The sequence below is a fragment of the Pinus tabuliformis genome, chromosome J (assembly GCF_031772625.1).
Source record: "Pinus tabuliformis cultivar Carrire ecotype Pingquan chromosome J, CPIR1, whole genome shotgun sequence".
NCBI lineage: Eukaryota > Viridiplantae > Streptophyta > Pinopsida > Pinales > Pinaceae > Pinus > Pinus tabuliformis.
The window spans coordinates 548,153,292-548,177,315 of NC_142295.1; the positions used below are offsets into that span (position 1 = coordinate 548,153,292).

Here is a 24,024-nt window from a genome sequence, read left to right on the forward strand (position 1 = left end):
CTCCTGGAATTGCAGAGGATTAGGTAGCAGGCTGAAAGAAGAGGCCCTGAAAGACATTGTAAGGTTGCATATGCCTGAAATCCTTCTCATCCAGGAGACAAAGATGGAGGACTCTCTTCTCCTCCAATCCAGCAAAACATTCTGGCGCAAAGGCCCTGGAAGAGCTGTCAGTGCTAGAGGTGCCTCTGGTGGGATCGCCTCCTTCTGGGACAGCTCCAAATACGACTTGATTCAAGAAGAAAGTGGCCAGCACTGGATTTTCACTCAACTCCTTCACAAAGACTCTGGTCAACAAGTAAGTTTATTTAACCTTTATGCTCCAGTCTTGCCATCGGAGAAAAAAATTTGCTGGGACTCGCTCCAGTCCTTTCTTGTTTTGCACAATCCAGGAAATATCATTATTGCAGGGGATCTGAACGTTACTCTAGCTGCTGAAGAGAAAAAAGGTGGTTCACCTGTAAGGGACCCTGCCAGAGAATGGGTAGAAGACATCATGAACGATTGGGATTTGGAGGACATCAAACCTTCAGCCGGGAAATATACTTGGTCTAATAAAAGACTAGGTCCCAGCCATATAGCAGCTCGCTTGGACAGATTCCTTGTCCAAACCTCCTTCCTCACTAGTGGCCTAATGACCTCATCCAAAATTCTGCCCAACTGCACCTCTGACCACAAACCCATCCATAAGTCTGGAACTCTCCGTGGATAGATATCTTGGACCCATTCCATTTAGATTTAGCCCGTTATGGATTCAGCAAGAGGGGTTCAATGAGGTGGTTGCTGAAGTCTGGAACCGGAAAATTCAGGGTTCCCCTTTCTTCGTGTGGGAAGAAAAATTGCGGGCTCTTAAGAGAAAGCTCAAGGAATGGGCAAAAGCTTTGAAAACTCCTGCTGCCAATCGAAAAGAGTCTATAGAAAATCTTGCTGCCCTCCAATCCTCAATGGAGAATTCAGATATTACTCAAAGTCTGCTCCAAAAAGAAGTTGAGTTACAAAAAGCCTTTCATAAAGCCAGTAGGGACGAAGAGGAGTATTGGAGACAGAAATCTAGAAACTTATGGTTACAAGCCGGCGACAAAAATACTAGTTTCTTCCACAAACATGCCGAAGCCCGAAAGCAATACAAAAATGTTTCAGAAATCCGATTCCAAGACACAGTGGTTAATGATTTTGAGGGCATAAAGAGAGCAGCATTCTCCTTTTTTAAAGATCTCTATTCAGCTCCTGATTACCAGCCTATAGATCCCCAAGCATATCCGTACAATCTGATCCCCTTCTGTGTGCAAGACCCCGTCAATAATATGCTGACTGCCCCGATCAGCATGGATGAGCTCAAGAAAGCTTTGGATTGCATGGACCCGGATAAAGCGCCAGGGCCTGATGGGTTCACTGCCAGGTTCTTTCAGTCTTGCTGGTCAATTATCAACAAAGACCTTCTGAGAATGGTAAGGAAATCCCAATTTTGTACTAAGATAGGAGGCAGCACCAATTCAGCCTTCCTGGCTTTGCTTCCGAAAGAAAAAGGAGCTTCTGAGTTCAGTAGATTCCGCCCCATTTCGTTGTGTAATACTAGCTATAAACTTATTACCAAAATAATATCCATGCGCCTCAAGAATATATTGCCGAACATCATACCGGAGAACCAAGGAGGCTTCATCAAAGGGAGAAAGATACTGGATAATATTGTACTGGTTCAAGAGGCAGTACATTCAAGTGTCCAGAGAAAAGAGAAAGGAATGGTAATAAAACTAGATCTGGCTAATGCCTTTGACAGGGTGAGGCATGACTTCCTGTTTGCAGTTATGACAAAAATGGGCTTTTCAACAAAATTCACAAATTGGGTGAAAGCCTGCATCGCCTCTCCTTGGATTGCTCCGCTGGTAAATGGAAGATCAACTGAATTTTTTACAGCTTCAAGGGGATTAAGGCAAGGCTGTCCGCTGTCCCCGCTTCTCTATGCCATTCAAGCCTCAGTGTTGAGTTTCCAGCTCGACTACTGTCAACAAATCCAAATTCTGCCAGGTCTCAGAATGGTGCAAAATGTCAAAGAAATAAACCATGCTCAATTTGCCGACGATACTCTGCTACTAGGTGGAGCGAGTATTATTTCGGCCAATTCTTTCAAAAAGGAACTGGACATCTATAAGGAAGCATCCGGCAGCAAGATTAACTACTCAAAAAGTACAATCTATGGCTGGAATTGCTCAGCTAAAAACCTTGCTGATATAGCTAGGCTTCTTGAAATGAAAATCTGTCAAGACTGGGATTCTTTCAAATATCTTGGGATCCCAATTTTCAGATCCATCCCCAAAGTTTCCCATTGGTTGCCCCTTTTGGACAAGCTCAAACTCAGAATTAATGCCTGGGGAGCCTCCTGGCTGAACACTGCTGGGAAAATTATCCTTATAAAATCTGTCTTAACAAGCATGCCTCTGTTTCAGCATTCCATTCTCCTCGCCCCCAAAACCTTTCTCAATAAAATGGATGGTATGCTGAGAAGATTTCTGTGGGAAGGGGGAAAAAACAACGAAAGAAGGCTTCATTTAGTAAATTGGGACACCATTAAGAAACCTTTCATAGAAGGAGGTCTGCAAATTAGAGACTCGGCTGCCCAAAATCTCGCTCTTGGCTCAAAAATATTGTGGAATATTGTGGCAGGAAAAATAAGCTGGAGCAAGAAAGTGCTGTGGAAGAAATACTTTCAAGGTCAACGATTGAGATGTCTTGATCTTCCTCCAAAAAATTCCAAAGGCTCCCCAATATCCAAACTTTGTATCGCTGCTCTGGACAACTTCAGCCTCAACCTCTATTGGATCCCAGGTAATGGGAAAAAAATAAGAATTTGGAATGATCAGATTCTTGGAGACCAGCCTCTTCATCATATAAAAGGCCTGGCAAATATTAAGCTATGGTTGCATTCCAACAACAAGGAAACTCTATGGGACATAACCAACTGGACGGAGGATGCTGAAAGAAGATGGGACAGCTGGAATCTCGAGGAGGTACCACACCATTTGCAATCTGAAGCTTCTTTACTGTTAGACAATCTGCAAGGGAAATCACCATTATCAGCAACAGCCAAGGATAAAAGAGGGTGGGGCTCCCATACTAGCTCCTACTCGGTAGCTGAAGGATACAAAAGTTTAATTGCTGTCCCGAATGTCCCTCCAGACCCAACGCAATGGAAATTCATATGGAACTTTCCTTCTCTCCCTAAAATAGACTTTTTCTGCTGGACACTTGCTCATAATAGTATTCTCACAGGAGACAATCTGAGAAAACGGGGAATGGAAGGGCCCTCCAGATGTCCATTATGTATATCAGAGGAAGAAACAGCTGATCACCTGTTGCTGCTGTGCCCCTTTGCCAAGGCAGTCTGGAAAGGGGTCCTGAGTTCAAGGGCGGACAAGATTGAGCTACCAAGAAGTGTGCCATCCCTGTCCTACGAGTGGGCCAAGCTTCCTCCAATCTGCACCAACAATAAAAATCTCCTTAGGACTGCTCGGATGTGGACCCCTAAATACATATGTTGGAAATTATGGCTGGAAAGGAACAACAGAATCTTCAGAGGAGAAATCTGCACTGTAAACAATGTTATATCCAAAATTAAAGCTTTATTGGGAGAGACTTTGGAAGCTAAGCCAACCCTAAGGAATGAAGTAAAGCTGGACAATGAGGAGGAGCTGTGGCTAAAAGAAATCGTTCCAAATAATCAACCCATCCCTACTATTCCAACCACTTGCCATGCTAAGTGGGAAATCCGTATGGAAGAACAGGAATTTCTAAAGTGGAGATCGGCACTAGATGACCATTGTCTTTTCTTCGACGGGGCCTCTAAAGGCAATCCAGGAGCTGCGGGTGGAGGTGGAGTGCTGCTGAAACCCGATGGGTCTACTTTTCTCAAGTACCATTGGGGTCTGGGAATCGAATCAAATAATAGAGCTGAGGCTCTAGCTTTGTGGCAGGGGCTGACTCTGGCTCTAAAACGGAACATTCAAACATTGACGGTCTTCGGAGACTCTCGGCTCATCATTCAAGCAATGAATTCTCCTTCGAATCAGTGGCAGATTCATTTAGGCCGAATTCTAAAGAAAATAAGACCCATGCTGGCTAAGTTTCAGAAAATCTCCTTCTACCACATTATGAGGCAGCTTAATTCTCAAGCTGATTTTGAAGCCAACCTTGGAGCTGCCAGAAGCCAAAGAACCCTATCAGTCAATTTGGAAGATTCTCTCTGCATCATCCCATAATCGGATTAACCAGTAATTCTGTTTTAACACAGAAAACCCAGAAATTTGCTTGCTGGAAATGGTGTTTCAGCAACATAGTTATTTTATCAGTTGCTGAAACTGGTGTTTCAGCAACGCCGCTCGTGGTGTTTCAGCAACGCAAAATTTTGACGTCAGGCTCTGTACATTCAATCGGACAGCTGCCCATTTCGCACGGCTCTTTCTGCTCCAGGGGGAATTGCTTTGACAAATGATTTTGAAGCCAACCTTGGAGCTGCCAGAAGCCAAAGAACCCTATCAGTCAATTTGGAAGATTCTCTCTGCATCATCCCATAATCGGATTAACCAGTAATTCTGTTTTAACACAGAAAACCCAGAAATTTGCTTGCTGGAAATGGTGTTACAGCAACACAGTTATTTATCAGTTGCTGAAACTGGTGTTTCAGCAACGCCGATCGTGGTGATTCAGCAATGCAAAATTTTGACGTCAGGCTCTGTACATTCAATCGGACAGCTGCCCATTTCGCACGGCTCTTTCTGCTCCAGGGGAAATTGCTTTGACAAAAATCAAGGCGTTGGAAGGTTAGAATGAAGACTAGAGATGGAAAACGATTTTCATACTCCCAAGTGGAAATAGCTCATATCCGATTAGCTCCTCTGGCAACAGAGTTAGAGGAAGGCTCCAGAAAGGCATACTCAGGTTGTCAGAATCAGCTGGTAACATCAAGGTAAAGAACCATCCGGCAGAGATACAGCGTTGCTTCTCCAAAAGACGACCCTGAATCAAAGATTGATCATGGATTCGTGGACTTCATGAACTCAGAGAGAAATGAAATTGAGAAACTCAATCCAATGTAAATGCAAGCGGCAGCTGTTTTGCCGCCTTTTAAATAAAAATCTAACCGTTAAAGTCAAAAAAAAAAAAAACAATAAAAGTTTTATTCCATATTTGTTTGTCTTCAATGCCACAAACACAATTGCTTTTATCTCTATATCAATCATATACAATGCCCATGAACTTTGTAGGAGACAAATGGTTTGCAAAACAAGTTTCTTGGAATTGGCATCTCATTTACTTGAAACTAAGTTTCTCCATATCAATTTGAATTAATCTAATTAACTATATTTAAACTAAGTGACATATACTAGCTACTACTTAGCAATTATTTTGTAATGTGTATTACAATTATTTTATTAAAAAAAAATCATTTTACCGTACAAAATCTATAAACTTATTTATATATTTAATAAAAGTTTTTTACTATTTATAGTATTAATAAAATAATTTTTCATAATATTTAAAAATTTAGTATGTATTTTTATTTTAATTATTTTTAAATGACGTTAAGAATTATTTTTTATAATTATTAAACAAAATTATTTAATTTATTAAAAAACAATAATGTTATAATTTTACATAAAAAGTTTGTTTTTAAAAAAATAGGGTCATTTTAAAATAACTAAAATCGCCCCAAAATAAATATATATATATGCTCACTTATTAATTTACTCTTAAATTGAATATAATCTAGATTATTTTTCTTATGAAACATAATTTGTGCATAATTAAGGTTGCTTTAATAAAAGTTAGAACATTAAAAGTACATAGATAATGTCTACTTAACTCTTAATCAACAAGTTTATTTAGAGGGTTATATACAATTTAATGATGTCATTTGACAAAATTTTAAAAAAGTGACTAACAAATCCTAAAAAACAATTTTAAAATATTAATTGTTTTACAAAACATAGTCTAAAGGAAGAAGTGATGACTTGTTGCTTCATCAAGTTCAAAATTGTTGTTGGTTGGTTCTTGTTCTAAAATATCCATGGCTTTGATCATATGTGTTATTGTGTTCTCATCCCCATTGTTTCCTTGTATTGAGATCTCTTAATTGAATGTTATTGAAGGAGCTTCTTTATTCATTGATTCCACCATATGCTTGAGATGATTGCACTCTATCTCCAAAATTGTAAGCAATTGCTTGGCCTATGGAAAAGGGATCATGATTTCTATGAATTGTGTTAAACACACATAGATGAAAGATTGATTTAGATAACTCATGTGATGCATATTATTCACGGAATATATGTAACCACCCCTCCCAAATTTACCCCCTTCACCGACCTACTAGGGTAAACATGAGACGAAGAGCTACTATGACATGACCCGACCTCCTAGCTCCAGATAAGGAAGTGGGGCCTACAACTGGCCACTGACTAACAACTCATAACATTTCATAAGGCTACAAGGACACTCGAGGCCAAAGAGCCACCTCAAGTGACCAAACCCTGAGTTGGGGCTCCCTTTCACACACTTTAACCCCCAAGCGCATGCATGACAAGGCCTCCATGCGGTTATAGGCCTCCAACCGCACGCACAAGCCTGCCTGGGTGCGGTTGTGACCCAAAATTTCTAGTTCAAAGGGTGCAGTCCCGACATTTGAGCCTAAATTCCAAGTCAGCCTCCAAACCACTACCCAAAACTTCCTATACCTTCTCAGAATCATTAATGACATGACAACAAAGCTAAACATACAAACTTGAAGGCAGAACTTGACCTAGACTACCTATAACATAACAAACATTTCATTAAACTCATGGAAAACATGAAAGATGCAGGTCATGAATGCATATTTGATCATAAAAGTTTGAGAGTCATCAAGAAGGCCATATTCACTCTCCACATAGTTGCAACAACACTTATTAGTTCATACATTCATCAACTGATCAATAGCTAAATAATTCATGACAAGAGCCATAGGAGATACACATCATATGAACATAATATAACCAGAAAATAACCAGCATACAAACCATGGCAACACAGTCATAATATCACCAACAAGTTGCCAACAAATATACATGAATCACAATAGAAGAATAACTCTTTTTAACATATGAAGATAACAACCAAGTCAAGGACTTCCACGTACCACCTGACCATAGATTAGGCTGAACCAAATCTCTCTTTCATCCAATTACCCCCATGCCATATTCCAAGCATGAATGTGGGATCTCTTGGAATAAACCAAGACAAACCAAACTAGGGCTTCTAGAGGCCAAACCACCTCAACCCTCAACCAATGATTCCACCTCACAGTCAGACATCACTAGCACCAACCAGATCGGTCTCTACCAAGCTATCTAGGGTTCTGGGAACTAGTAACTCAATCCACATCCTTCCAGAGCGCTAGAGCATGTGTCCAACCCAAATCCAGGGATTAGTAACTCAACCCACCAAGGGCTCCAAAGCATTTGTCCCAACCTAGGCTCCAAGACTAGTAACTCAACCCAAGTTGTTCCAAGGCTTCCAGAGTGTTTGTTCCAACCCACAGCCATAAGGAATTATGAGCACGAACCAGAAAACAATCAAGTGGAAAAAACCCACAACACCATGGGCTATCTAGGAAATGAGAAGGAAAGGCAAAAAACCACTGTCAATCCAGGCAATCCTCCACGCCAATGACAACTCATAACCAAATAATCACATGCATATACCATGCATCCATAAATCGGCAAAGAAATCACACATGCAACCTGTTACCTGCAAAGCAATCCAGTTGTAGTTGTTGATCCACTTGTTCCCTTGTGCTTTCTTGTTTTCCTTTGCCTTCTTTCTCCAAATCCAAGTGAATACTAAGGTGCTCCAAGCATTTACAGGATATCATACTACTGCGACCATGACCATCATAACATGAACACCATAGCACTTATTGAAACTTTATAACACAACTCGATGTGGTATTTACATACATACGCATATATATAGACATAACCAAAACACAACATCAAAACATATATCAAGGCACATCTACTCAACCAAAGAATAGAAAAGGACACATAACCCACATCTGATTAGTCATCTCCCATGTAGCTTCATCAGGGCGAAAGTGCTTCTACTACACTTTAACTTGCTCGATTGCTTAATTTCGGAGCATGAGCATCTTTTGCTGCAAAATGCACTGAGGTTCTGACTAAAATTATCCTTCTAGTTCCACCTACAATACAGACCAATCAATTACATGATCAACATCTTTCACATACTTCTTAAGCAATGACACATGGAAAACATCATGGACTTTCATTGTTAGAGGCAGTGCAAGTTGGTAGCCCATTGTTCCAATCCTCTCAAGGATCTCGAAAGGCCTGCAATACCAAGGTGCCAGCTTGGCACGTGGCCTAATCCTCAAGGATCTCTTCTTGGACTTGATGCGCAAGTACACATGTTCCCCAACCTAATACTCCTTGAATACCTTGTGTTGATATGCATAACTCTTTTCTTTGTCTTGTGTTGCCTTTAGATTCTTCTTGATAACTTGCAGTTCATGTTCCATCTCTGCCAACATATGTAGTCCAATCAACACTCTGTTCACTAGATCACTCCAACTAATGGGAGTATTACAACTCCACCCATAAAGTGCCTCAAACGAACTCATCTTCAAATATTGTTAATACCTATTGTTATAAGCAAACTCAACCAGTGGAATATACTCTTCCCACTTCTGTTGTTGATGCATAACGTACATCTTCAACATGTCCTCGAGAATCATATTGATCCTCTCTATCTATCCATATGTCTGCAGATGATAATTTGTACCGAAGGCCAACTTTGTACCCAAACCTGCAAACAACTCCTTCCAAAACCTGGAAGTGAACTTGGCATCTTTGTCTAACACGATCTTCTTAGGAACACCATGCAGTCTCATTATATCCCTAATGAAACTTTGAGCTACCTCACTAGCTGAGTTAGTTGACTTCACTCACTGGAATGAAGTGCACTGCCCTTGTCAACCTATCAACCACAACCATGATGGAATCATGTTGTCTAGATGTCCTCGGCAAACCTGTAATAAAGTCCATAGAAATGGCCTCCCATTTCCATTATGGGATCAGAATCGACTGCAATAAACCGCCTAGATGCTTACACTCTTCTTTTAGTTGTTGATAATCCAAACACCTAGCGACAAACTCAACCACCTCTTTCTTCAAATTCGACCATTGGTAAAACTTCTTCACAACTGCCAAAGTCTTTTGATATTCGGGTGACCTGAATATGGCTTAACATGAAATTCCCTCAAGATAACATTCTTGAGCTCATTGATGTCTGGCACACAGATCTTGTCCCTAAATCTGACCAAACCATCTAACGTGAGATGATAATCCACATCCTGTTCACCTGTACCCTGTTAATGTAACATGTGCTTAAGTTGTTGGTACCTGTCATCCTGTTGTCCTGCCTACAAGATTCGATCTTGAAAATCTGTACCATATGAAATCATAACTACTATATGATTTACTTGCACTCTCCTGCTAAGTGCATCTACAACCCTATTCTATTTTCTCTTAATGTACTTGATCTTGAAGTAAAACTCACTAAGCGTAGACAACCCTCTAGCTTGCCTGGAATTCAAATTAGGTTGTTCAAACAAGTACTTTAGCCCACTGTGATCACTCATCAGAATGAATCACCTACCAAGAAGATAGTGTCTCCACATCTTCAATACATGAATGATAGCTACCAACCCAAGATCATGTGTCACATAATTCTGCTCGTGCTCATTCAGTTTCCTTGAATCATAGCACACTACATGTCCTTCTTGCATCAGAACCCCAACAAATCCTCTTTTGCAAGCATCTGTACACACCACAAACTCTTTATCTGGATATGTAATCATTAGAACTAGAGCATTTATAATCAATTGCTTCAACTGCTCAAAACTAGCTGCACATTCCTCTGTCCATTCAAATTTATTTCCTTTTCTCTTCAAAAATGTAATAGGATAGGAAATCTGTGAGAAGTTCTTGATGAACCTCCTATAATAACTTGCTAATCCCATGAATGACATGACTTCATCCATATTCCTAAGAGTTGCCCATTCCATGATAGCTCTGCTCTTTTCCATGTCCACTACTATACCTTCCTTGGAAACCAAATGCCCCAAGTAATAAACTTGTGTCTAAAAGAAACTACACTTACTAAGCTTGGTATACAAATGATTCTCTCTCAATAATCTTAACACTGATACCAGGTGTTCTACATGTTCTTCCTCATTCTTAGAATATATCAATATGTCATCAATGAATAGTATCACAAACTTGTCTAGATAACGACGCAACACATTATCCATCAAACACTTGAAAGTAGTTGGAGCATTAGTCAAACAAAAAGGAAACACAACAAACTCATAGTGCCCATACCTGGTCCGGAAAGCAATCTTGTAGATGTCCTCTTCTTTGATGCATACCTAATGATATCCTGATCTCAAATCAATCTTCGAGAACATTGTTGCTCCCTTTAACTGATCAAACAAATCATCAATCTGTGGAAAATGGCACATGTGTTACAGATCCATTTGGGCACATCACTCCCAACATTCAGATCAGTATTATTAGGTCTCATCAAACCCTAATTCCATTGCTATGTGCCCTAGACAAGTCATCACTTTGAATGCCTCCTTCCCTGAAAATTTCCTGGCCTGAAGCCCTCCAGAAATGCCTCCTTGAGGGACCAGCGCAGCCTTGGTCAGGGGTAAATGTGCTTTAGTGCATGTAGGCCCATGTAAGGGTGCATTTCAGTGCACCTAGGCCCACTTTGACCTGCGCTGGGCGAGATTGAGTGAAATCCTCATAGGGTTCTGGGAATATTCTTATCTTTTGGAGCCTTCTAGAAGATTCCCACACTTATCATCTCCTATGAGCTCGAAATTGGATAGGGAATGAGTTAAGTAACCTCCTATCCTCTCATCCCTTCCTCCATGGAAACTAACTCTAAGTTTGGAAGGCCATTCAATACCCTCATTTATGACCAAACCACCTCCATTTTCCTATAAATTGAGCACTCATCTAAGTGATCAAGGGCTGGACTTTGAGAATTTGTAAGGAGATATTGTTGGTGTGAGGTTTGAGATTGTAAGCAAGTATTGTTATGCTGCCGGAGTGTTGTGCTTTTGATGTGATGTTGGATGGAACTCAAGCTGGAGGAGTGACATTGGATCGGACTTCATGGTTGTAACTCTTCCTTCTACTTAATAAAGATGTTTACACCTTTTCCCATATTCTTGTCTTTATGTATGATGATTATATGTGTAAATGCTTTCAATTCCATTTGCTTATAGTAGATAGATCTCTTGCTTTGATTGGTTTTTGTCCTCTGTTTATGATTGCAGGTACTTGTCAAGCGAATTAAGTTCGAGAAGGAGCGACGGGAACCATACAAGGGAGATAAAGGGAAAGCGAAAGATAACAAGTAGGTCCCTTGTCTTATGTATCTTCTATAGAAAAAGGTTAAATGCTTTAAATCTGTTGTTCTAGGTGTACCTACCCACCTAAGGAAATTGTATTTATCCGTAGATGCAAAATTCCACATAACAAACTAGCAACTCCGCTAGGGAACGATCATCGTTCCGGGTAGTTTACCTTCGTCCTAGTACACCCTAGTAGACTTTACTTGCTTCCATTGATCTTGTTTCAGCCTTTTTGAAGTGTTTTTTGGTAAAAATTGTGTTGGAAAGCCCCTAGAATGGCCTCTCTGGCACCAGCGCATGCTTGGTCAGGACACAGAGCTCTGCAGAGTACCCTTGGCTTGAGGACAATGCTCTGAAACGCACTTTATCCCATTCAGGGTTGCGTTGATCCTCCTTAGGTCAAAAATCCCACCTTTGACTTGATTTTTCCCAAATTTCCTTCTGTTTTTGCTTACTGAAAGATCAATGATTTTTGTGTCTCTGAAATCAATTTGTGTTTCCTTTCCTAGCCCTACTTTGGCCTTGATTGTTTAGTGTTTCTTAAATGGTTTCTTTATCACTATCAATTCTTTATCAAAGTTAGTTTATAGTCGATTAATATTTGTTCAAAAGAAAGTGTCGTAAAAGTTTTCATTTCTTTCGAAAAGGAACTGTCGTAAAGTCTTCGTTCTTGCAAAAAGATTGATTGATTGTATGTGCATTAGTTTCCTTTTCTTCATCTCAGCATTAAGGGAATTGAAAAGAAAAACTTGCATTGTGCATTGAAAAAGTTTGTGTGTGTTCATATGAATAGTTTAGGGAAATTGCATTAGATGTGCTCTTTGTTCTCTAACTAAAAGAATCTGATTGCTCTATCCCTACTAGCTAAGGTTTTCATTGTTCAAATTGAATGAAAAGAATGCTTATCATATTAGCTGCATTCTAGGAGTTTCAAAGACATCATGTGGTGAACCTTGAAAGGCAAATTCTTAATCAAAATCAAATTAAAATTAACCTCAATTAACCTAATGGAGCATTGTCACCTAACGCAAAACATTTAGAGGTTCTAGGCTATAGATGCGTTGTGGCATCGTAAAACATAGCAGCTGTCCCTAACTTGTCTGTGATACATTCCGAGTGTGATACCTCATTCCACGTACTTGAGTATATCATAGCTCGTCCATGTACCTTCAGGTATATAGGGTGGTGTTACAGTACGTAAAGTATAAAGGAATGTTCTCACTGTGCGGTTTTGCATTAGACAGCGCTAATACGGATTGGGCCTCCATGTACTTTTGGGTATATATGGGAGGACAACACTAGGTTGCTATCCATCCTTAGGTAACCTAGCCGACCGCCTTGTACACTATGATACACCGAACATAGCATTCGGGGACATTGCCTGCCCGTACTTCTCGGTTCATCGGGAGGTATTATGCAGTTCACAGCTGCTTGATAAACCTTTTGCCTAGCTTACCCCTTTTTGTAATAAAATTAATAAGAAATCATGGAGGAACATCAACCCTTACCCCGTCATTCGCGGAGGACAGTGAGTAAATCGCCTTTACTGCCAGAAGCTACACCCATCCGGTCAAAGCGGTCTCGTTTGATCGAATCCAGTACTTCACAAACTTCTGGTTCTTCATCTGAATTACCAAAAACACCTATACCAGTAAGTATTGTCACTCCAATTACTCCTACAATTACTGGTACATCTGTTACTGAAGTGGAATCTCCATAATTACCTAAGGATACTAGAATTGAATCTAGTGAAACGGTAACGCAGGTTGTTCAACAAGAAATTACTTCTGAACCTTAATCTGTTCAACCTGAAGTTGATCTTGAACTTATCACTATTCAATCAGAAGTTACTTCTGAACCAGAAGTTGTTCGAGAAGCCCAACCTGAACTTGTTTTTTTACCAGAACACTTGGATCTTGAGGTTTAACAATCAGAAGTTGTTACCATACCGGAAGAAGATCGACCGGTACATCCTCAGACATCTGTAACTCTCGAGACTTCCCATTTACCTCAGGAACAAATACCGGAAATCTATTACGGACCTAACGGTGAAATCCTCCCACTTGATTTGATTTCAATAGAAGAGGAACCTGGGGTAGAAACACCTAGAAATCCATTCCATTTTGGAACTAGACTTTATCTATATCCTCATACACCTCATTTTATTGCTCCTTTTGATCTTGATTACTTTCAGACACCCGTTGATTCGTTAGGAAATTTATTTGGACATTTGACTATGGCAGAGTCAACATCCCATACTGTACCATCTGTTACAGCCACGGCAGAATCTTCTGTCGCAACCTCTTCGATGTTTACTACGACACCTAAGTCACATTTGTATGGTGTTCCGTCCGTCCCATTGGGTTACCAATCTTTATCCGGAACCCACTCAGGTGTTGCTTCTAGCCATTGGTCTTCACCAGTGTCCTCTATAGGAATTTTATCTGGTTCCTCATTAACGAATACTGAACAGTTGGACCCATCAAGTCAATATCAAGCTGGTTCATCTGGTTACCATCCTATGTATCTGCTTTACACTGGACTACCCCATACAGAGAACAATATGCACAATCTCCTTATCCTCCATTTTCTAGGGGGCAACCATATGTCGGTATGCCGTCGTCTTTAGGTCAGCCTGGAATGACTGTCTGTCAGTGGCAGCCAACAATGCCCGTTCAACCTAGGCTTGTGTATCCATCACAACCTATGCAATTTGTCTCATCCATACCTACTACGCCTATTGTTACAGCTTTACCGCAATCACAAGCTCAGATTGTTGTATCTCAACCTGTGCAAGCTGGTCCTTCAACCTCAAACCCCCAAGTTTCAGGTTTACAGATTCAGCCTTCTCAGGCAGTTTTACAACAACCACTTGTGCCTGGAGTCCAACAACCTCAGGCCAGTTTACCTTTTACTGGAATGACTCAGACTTACACTGGTTTAGTGTATTCACAACCTGGTCAAGCTTACATTGGTGGGCAACAACCATTGTATCAACAACAACAATAGTTGCTTCAACAGCCTTGGCAGCCCCAATATCAACAACAACAATTCCAGCAATACCAACCTCATCCTGGACTTGGTCAACAAGCCTATGTTGGGTTTGGTCAACAACAAGTTTACCCAAGTCTTGGTCAACAGGCCTATGCTGGGTTTGGACAATAACAAATGTATCTTGGTGCTCAACAATAACCTTAAACCGGATTTGCTCAGCAAACTTACCCTTATCAAGGTTGCCAGTAGCAAATGCCTTATGCTGGTATGCAAAGACCTATTACCTAGGCAATCCCATCTTACCCTGGATATGCTCAACCTGACCTTAATAAACAGTTGCCTTTTGTTGCAACACTTGAATTACCAGATCTAAATCGGCTCACCAATGACCCAATTCTTTATGCACCTTGGTGGCCAGTGATTCCTCATAAATTACCTTCTGATATTCCAAAATTCAATGGAAAACCTGGAGAAGACCCATCCAACCATGTCATGACTTCTCATTTATGGTGTTCATCAAACTCCTTGAATGATGATTCAGTTAGACTACGTCTTTTCCAGAGAACGCTCACTGGTTTAGCTGTGAAGTGGTACATTGAGTTACCATGAGCTTCTTTTTATAACTTTACAACCTTAGCTACCACATTTTTAACCCACTTCCAGTTACCCACACGATATGAAACTCGAACGGAACTATTAACCAACTTTAAACAGACTACTGCTACCCATATCTCTGATCATATTCATGAGTGGCGTCGTCGTCATCAAATGGTTAAAACTTATGTTCCTGATCAGCTTTTAGCTTAGTGGTTTATAAAATCCTTGTTGTCGTCTATCACCGAGGATGTGGCGAAAGGTGGAGTTGTCACTGAAGAGCAAGTAATTGCTCATGCCCAATATTTGGACTTTATTTATACACAGTTTGGCTATGACAAGATCCTGAATGCACCTCGACCATCTTTCATTGTTCCTCCACCACCATCGAGTAAGGACTCTCATGCCGATGACGGTGTGATTGGTTCTTCGAGCACACAAACGGCAGGTAGACCATCTGGTCAAACACTTGCCATTTCCAATCAAACTTCAAATGCATCTGATAACACTCTTGCTTTCGAAATCAATGCCGTGTCATCTGACAAAGGCAAGAATAAAAAGCAACCAGGAAGCAAGAACAAGGGGAAAAACAAGAAGAAACAAAATAATCCCCCTCAAGAGAAATCATCTAATCCCTCTCCTTCAGCTAGGAAACCTCATTACCCAAGTTTAATCTGTAATGATGAGCACTTTACGCGAGATTGTCCTCACTGCTATGAAGTCTCAAAGCTTCTTAAGGCTTCTAGTACATTCGTAGTGTTGATTGATCCTTTTCCGAACCTAGAGACACATATGGTTGCTACAGATCATGCTTCCACTTCCCAAGTGCTTATGCTATCCACATCTAAGCCTAAAATTGATGTTTTGGTGTCAACATGAAGTAAATATTATGGAAATCAACTGTTGTCTTCGAATAACCAGGTCGATCAACCTAATCCTTCGACTTCGACTTCTTCTGATCCTATTCCACCACCTATTTCACCAGAGTTAACAATAAAACCGCCTAAGGGAGTTGTACATAAATCAACATTTAACCCTTGAGCTCGAGCTGCACAGAACTATAACATAGTAGAAGATTTGGCTCAGTCACCTTTTGCTATGTCGACACTTGAGGTGCTTCAAAATTGTCCCTCCCAAAAGTAGGCTTTGTTGTCAGCAATTGGTGGAATCGATCCAACTGATTCCAATCTTGTGGTTTTCAACCATGCGGGTTATACGCCACAATTACTAGCACAATTAGCATTCCTGATTCAAGTAAATGCCTTGAATAAACTTATTCACCGAACCATTATTGACGAGGGGGCATCTACTTGTATTATGTCAATGAATTGCTAGAAAACACTTGGCTCACCGCCTTTGTCATGTTCACCAACAACATTAAAAGCTTTTGACGGTCGCACATATACACCTTGTGGAATCTTAAGTAATCTGCAAATTGAACTAGGGGACAAAACAATAACTGTTGAAGTTGAGGTTGTTGACGGACCCCTTGACTACAACATTTTGCTAGGAAGATCGTGGGTTTATGCTATGGATTTTGTGGTTTCAACATACTTTCATACGATTTCATTCCCTCATAAGGGCGGAATCACAGTTATCGATCAACTCGCTTTCTTCGCCTCTAGTTCACAGGCTACTGGAAGCATTCTGTTAGTTCACAGACCCCCGCTATCTCTTCAAAACATTGGTGTAGGTCTCTTCAAGGATTCTTCCCTAATGGGTACTTTTTCACTACCGCCACCATCAAACATGGCGGAAGTGGCAAAAGTTGAGACTTGCAACATGATATCTTCCACTTCATCTGATTTAAGGAAGATTACCAATAGTTCTGAAGTTGATAGTAGTAATGAAATCATGTTGCTAAGCCCTATTGAGATCGCATAGCAATCAATCTTTTTGGCTTGCACAGCAAACCCAAATCCATCTTCTCCAATTGTATGGGTAGATTGTTCGTTAGAATGTGGTACTTCCTCCGATCCCTTTTCACGTATATTTTCTACTAATGAAGGAATCATCCAATCAATGATGACGGAAGAAGAACCATGGGAAAATTATCATCATCGTTCCCATCTTCCAGATTACATAGAAGATTTTTCAAATGAACTTAATCACCCTTTAGTTGTTGATTTCCTTTCGAATTTTGTTTTCATAGATATAATAGATTCCGAGCAAAACTTGTCAAATATCGAAGAAACTATTTCTATCAATATTTCGACCAAACCTAAAGTTGTAGAAAATATTCACGTTGGAAAATCTTGTTCTCCATCAAAACTTGATATTTACCGTGCTCTCTTTCATGAATTCCGAGATATATTTGCATGGTCATATGAGGAGATGCCAGGTATTGACTCTAGTATAGTTGAACATGAAATCAAAATGTATCATGATGTCAAACTAGTGCGACAACACCTCTGTCATGTTCATCCAAAGAAGGTTGTTGCCATTAAAACAGAAGTTGAAAAACTTTTGCATGTTGGTTACATATACCCTGTTCCTCTTACTGATTGGGTTTCCAATATTGTTCTTGTCATGAAGAAACAAGGGGCAATACTAGTGTGCGTCGATTATAGGGATGTTAATCAGGCTTGTTCAAAAGACAATTATCCCACTCCATTCATTGACCAGATTATTGATGAATGTACCGGATGTGAAATATTTTCATTTATGAATGGTTTTCCCGGTTATAATCAGATCAATATCCACCCAGTGGACCAATCAAAAACTCCTTTTATTTGTCCATGGGGCACATTCTCTTACAAGATATTCCCTTTTGGTTTGAAGAACGCAGGGGCAACTTTTCAGAGATGGTGAAGTAAAATTATAAGTGCGGACACAAACGAATTCCTCTAGCCCGATAATGGGTCTAGCCACAATAGATACATTCTATGGAAGATTTCCTTAGGTTAGAATCAATCAAGAGGGCCTACCTCTTGGTTGCTTATCCTGCTTGATGATGTCCTCGCTTGCTCGCTCCAACAATCTCTCGCTTTCTACTTCAAGCTCCTGAAACAAGTAAACAACGACAACACACAAACCTAATAATAGGCAAATTGCAATTCAACCTACTTAACAAGTCAAGAAACATTAAGCCATGAATATGTAATATTACAAAACATGTAGGAAATCAATCGATAGTTGCATATATTAATATCAAAGAGAGATTACAACCATTTGCCTTGACATCGCAGTCTTCCTCTAACAAGACCGGGTTCCCACACAATTCTGCTAGCATTCCATGATGGCTTCAAACAACAATAGTTTAAAGGCTCTTCCTTTTAGACTTCACTCCAAACCAAACACACTTCTCCCTCACACAACTAAATGGCTACAACTAGTAATAGCTTCCTTGTCTAATCAAAATAGTATACTCATGCTCAGCCAAAACTCTAACTAGCTTGTGCTTGGGAAGAAGGGAGGTTTATAAGAAATATGGATGGGAGATGGATCCTCTTCTCATGGGAGAAGGACTTATCCCTTAAGGTAGTTCCATCATTATAGGGGAAAGAAGCCCAAATTGTCATCCTCAACCCCATCCGGCCAAACCATTTACTAGACTTTCGTTACGAAGCTTCTAGAGCTGGAAGCTTTGGCTCTAATTTAAAAAACTTTCCATAACTGGACCGACGCGACTGGAACAAAGCTTAGTCGCACCGATCGGTGTGGGGAATAGTGCTAATCTCTGCACATCAGCATGGGGAGATAAAGGTCATTCGCGTCGGCCTTGTAAACTGGGAAAAACAGAAGTTTCTGGGGAAATGGTGTAAAAGGGAAATGATCTGCTCATGAAGAGGGACATAATGGGAGTTTGTCCATGAAGGCAAAGCATGTGGGGTTCATTGTAAAGGTCCTCCAGGATCAAGGAATGGGGAGTACAGGGATAGTGACAAAATGCTGTGTAACAGATGCCCCCTAAAGCGTGAAGGCCGAGCCAGAGTGAGGGATGAAATGCTTTATAAATCAGTGCGGGGAACCAATCTGCCATCGGAAAACCTGCAAGCAAGTACAAATACATATACATAAATTGAGATCTCTATCAAATGATACATGAATCGTGGCATGGACGCAGCCATCCAGAGAATGATCATGTAAATGGATCCAGGTATGGGCGCAACCATCCGTCAAAGAGGATCATAATGAAACCAAGGTATGGTCGCAACCATCCAATAATGAGAAGGATCACATATGATAACTCATGGTCTGGTCGCAACCAACCATCTGAAAGAGACATGCATATCATCATAACCATGTCACATCACTTTGCAACCTGGACTCTTTGTGATCTGAGTCTAGGGTCTTGTGCTCCAACACGACCCGATCAAAGTACAAATCCTAGCATGCGAATAGGTGTGTTGACATCGAACATGCTAGAAAGTCGCTTGATTACTAGTCAATGATGTAAATTGTTAACAAGCGCGAGAAAACCACCAATAATGACAATGGTCCCCAAGGTACTATCAACATAATTCACGGAATGTGAATACATGAATTGAAGTCGAACACCCGTGAAATCACTCGATCGAAAGCCAATGATGTGAACTTGTCGTCGAGTGTGAAGAACTTGCCATTAAGGCATGCAAGCTCTAAGGTACTGGAAGGGAGTCTCTTGATCAACTTCCTGGATAATGAGTTGATGTCGACGAAAAGCGACCATGTCGAAGGAGGGCCATAATGAATCCCACATCATCGACGCGAGATGAGAGGATGCAAAATGATTTTGGATGATACAGAGAATCAAAGGTAAGTGTAACTGCAGAAGGACAACTCTTGAACATATCAGCGACACAACTGGAAGTTTGGCAGCTTTTGGATCCATGGGATCGGTGGTCATGATGACATGGCAGAGATCAAATGGAAGGCAAAAATGAATGGCCCAAACCCAGGAAGGTCAATGATACAAAGGAGGATGTCCCAACCCGACACGAAGCAAAGAGTGTCATGTTCAAGAGTGAGCTACCGACACGACTGATAGATTTCCAAATTTCCCCCCCACCATTTTTGGCGAGTACCCCAATTATTTTTTAATCACAAGCTTGAAGGGGATAGCATATGCTTGCACTGTAAGTTCATCCTTCGGACGAATCCGACCTAGTAAGTTTAACGAGCCCTAGGAAGGAGAAGCTCATGTTCGTCATGGCGACGAATCCAATGTCGTTTGATAGTTTAATGAGTCCGACAAAGGTATAACTCAGTATCTTTTTCATGTTTAGAGAGTTTGAAAAAGACACGTAAAAGAAAACTCCACATGGTCCCTTTTCGTACGTTTGTGTCTCTCGAGCCCGAAAAGGTAGAAAACAATACTTGAGAGAACCGCTTGACCATTTCAGTCAAGGAGTACCTTTTTTCATAAATAGTGCCTCCCAGCCCAAAAAAGGGGTAAACTTACACTAGACACACGACGTTTCGCATCCATTAGCGAGTTCGAAACGATAAGGGCTCAGCCATCTTTTCGATTTTAAAGGGTCGGAAAAGAGTTGAAAGAGGACCCCCCATTTTTATTCTCTTTAACGAGTCAAAAAGGGAAAAAATACTTGGCAATATTTTCATATGAGTTTAACGAGTCAAGAAAAGAGCTGAAATGTGACTCATCGCCATCGTTGAACATCCATCACCTGTTGCTGCACAAGTAAGGCAAAGTGTATTATCGAGTCCTTGAGGTAAAATAGGTCAAAAATATTTACAAAACCTGATATTTTCATGAAAAAATGAATAAAAAGGGGAAAAGTAAATATATTTTTACCATTTACCATTTTACCTTTGCAGTGAAGACTTTTTACCCACTTTTGCCCTAGTTGTTCTGGAGCAGATTACAAGAGATCCGGGAGGTCAATCGGTAAGTCGTCAGTTCCAGGTAATTGATCTGAATTTGAAACTACTTGAAATTTGTTTGCAAGGTATTCAATTCAGAATTAAACATGTTTAAAAGATTTCCATGTCTTGCAGAAAGAAAACACATGAAATTTTCAGCTGTTTATGACCCATTTAAGCATAGCAGAGTTATTTCCTTTTACTGTTTAACACATTAAAACGAATTTGTTCTGCAAAATAAATCAACCACAAATGCAAAAGAAGTTGATAAAGCAGTTCACCCGCTCCAGGGCTACGTCTGCTGGGTCCAAAGCTCCCAACCGGGCTTGTCCTTGTTTTTATTAAATGCTCAAATTGAAAATACAGCTGAATAGAAGCATCTACAAGAGAAATAGATGGTAAAAATGGATTCAGAACACTTGAATCCTTCATGATTGACTATTGGATCACCTCCAATGGATACCTGCAACGCTATCCAGTCTTCACAAAACTGGGCCCTAGTGGCTCCTAGAACTTTCACGGCTCCAAAACCTCTGCAAATGACCTCAGATGGCTGTAAGACCTGCACCAATGGCTTCAGAAGGTCGAAAATACTCAAAATAAAAAAAATAAAAATTCAAAACCGACTTTCCTAGCCAAAGTTATGGCCATTTAAAGTTTCTCCAGTTTTTCCCTAGAAAAACTCCAGCTAACTTTAGTTAACTCCAGATAGCTCCGCCAATTATGGTAGGTCCGCCAAATTTGGCGCTCCTGCCAAAATTATGCCAACTTAACTGCAGTTACATTTAATGTTTGCTGGTTGCCTCGGATTTCGTGCCCGACGGAATATTCCTTTTTAAATTTTTTTTTGAAAAATTAAAATTTCTAATGTTATGGATAAAGTCTTCTTTTTGCCATAACTTCCTCATACGGCGACCGTTTTTCGAACCGTTTGCGGCACTGGAATCGGGAAGACGAGCACTTTCCAGTCATTCAACTTTAAACTAGTTCTAAGCACTTTAAATTTTGAGCATTTTACGACACTTAGGATATGAGCACCTGATCACGCCTCCCCATTGGGAAGCTTTTGGACCCCAAAAGCCTTCAACTACCTGTTAAAGAGGTGAGGGTATAGCTCCCTCACTCTGTCCACCTCCATACACTTTTCCTTGTTCGGTTTGCTGCCTTTGAAACCAACCCGAACATAATCTACACTGCCCCTTCTTAAAGTGCGTGTCCTTCTGTCAAGGATTGTATCTTCTTTCAGCTCATCTAAGAATTCTGGCGAGAAATCTTCTATAGATGGCAGCTGGACAACACTTTCATGATCAGCAATCAAAGGAGGTTCATACAAACGTAATTTCTCCACATTGACAACAGAATACATTTGCATGTAGGAAGGCAAATCTAATTGAAAAGCATTATTTCCAACCTTCTTGAGGATTTTGAATGGACCATAACGAATAGGCTTCAGCTTTTTACCTTCTCCTTGCATCCTTTCCTTACTAATGTACAGCCATACCTCATCTCCTTCTTGAAACTTGTGATCGACTCTATGCTTGTCGTGTCTTTCCTTGTACTTGCCTTGACTCTTCTCAAGCTGTTCTTGAATTTTCTGATTTATTTGCTGAATTCTTTCATTGAATGAACGAGCTTTGTCAATGTCACTATGTCCCTCAATGGCAACATCTTTCTCAAGAATGAAATCAAGAGGTGATTTTGGCAAGTAACCAAAACAAGCTTCAAACGATGAGGTGTTTGTGGAAGAGTGCTTGGCACGATTGTAAGCATGTTGTATGTAGTGCAAATGTTCATCCCAAAGCTTGGGATGCTTGCTGCAATAACCTCTCAAGAGGTGCACAATGGTTCTGTTCACAACTTCGGTTTGTCCATCTGTTTACGGATGGAAAGCAATACTTTTCTTCAACTTTGTGTCCATCATCTCCCATAGGTTGGACCAAAAATTCCCCACAGATCTGGAATCCCTGTCACTAATAATGGAAGTAGGCAAACCAAAGTGAATCCATACATGATGAAAAAATAATTCAGCAGTTTGTTCAGCAGTTATAGTTTTCTTACAAGGCATAAGTATACACATTTTGCTGAAACGATCAACTACTACATATAAATAATCATGCTGCTTTCGAGATTTTGGCAAACCTTCTACAAAATCCATAGAGATGCCCTCCCATGGTCTAGAAGGTACCGGCAAAGGAGTATACAAACCAAGCTTCCTGTTGCTAGGCTTGCTTGTAGCACATAATGAACAACCTCTTATGAACCTTGAAACATAATCTACCATGCGAGGCCAATAGCAATACCTCTGTAGATGTGCAACTGTTTTGCTCACACCAAAATGGCCAGCAATAAGAGAAGAATGAGCTTCTCTTATGACATTTATCCTCTCCCCCTGTGGTATACACAACTTGCCCAAATGAAACAGCAAATTGTTATGCATGTGATAGTCATTTTCCTCTACATGATTTCCTTTACTCAAGTTAGCATACACATCTTTAAAGTCATCATCAGATGCATATTGTTCTATGTAACTATCATGTACAATGGAATCATTCTTAAGTAAAGTAACAACACCAATAATAGGCCTTGAAAGCATATCAGCAACCTTATTCAAAGTACCTTTCTTATACCTTATTACCAAATGGAACTGTTGCAAGAAGCCCATCCATCTGAAGTGTCGTGACTGTTGTAACTTGCTTTGTGATTGCAAGTACTGTAAGGGCTGATGGTCGGTATGTATAACAGTTTCTTTGCCCATCAAGTAGTGTTTCCACTTTTTGACGCTTTGTACCAACGCATACAACTCCTTATCATATGTAGGATAATTTACAACAGCACCATTAAAAGTTTCATAATGAAAAGCAATAGGCTTACCATGCTATAGAAGAACTGCACCCATAGCATAATCACTAGCATCAGTTTGTATCTCAAATGGCTGTCTCAAATCCGGTAATGCAAGGACTGGAGCTGAACTAATCTTCTCTTTCAAAGATTCGAAAGCTTTTTGCTGCCTGCCTCCCCATTGGAAAGCATGCTTCACACTTGTCACTGCATGCATAGGAGCTGCTATAGAAGAGAAGTTAGAGATAAACTTCCTCCAATATTGAGCTGCACCCAAAAAACTTCTTACCTCTGTTATGGATTTGGGAGTAGGCCAC

At 40.4% G+C, this 24,024-nt stretch overlaps 1 protein-coding gene across 1 annotated transcript in view; it reads right to left on the reverse strand.

The window, feature by feature from the left end:
• Positions 1-4,417: 4,417 nt before the first annotated feature.
• Positions 4,418-24,024, reverse strand: part of LOC149228184 (putative non-intrinsic ABC protein 5) — a 141,555-nt gene continuing 121,948 nt past the window's right edge. The window contains exon 4 of the mRNA XM_089380696.1: positions 4,418-4,549. Coding sequence (XP_089236822.1) covers positions 4,418-4,549 — 132 coding nt within the window. The remainder of the gene's footprint in view (positions 4,550-24,024) is intronic.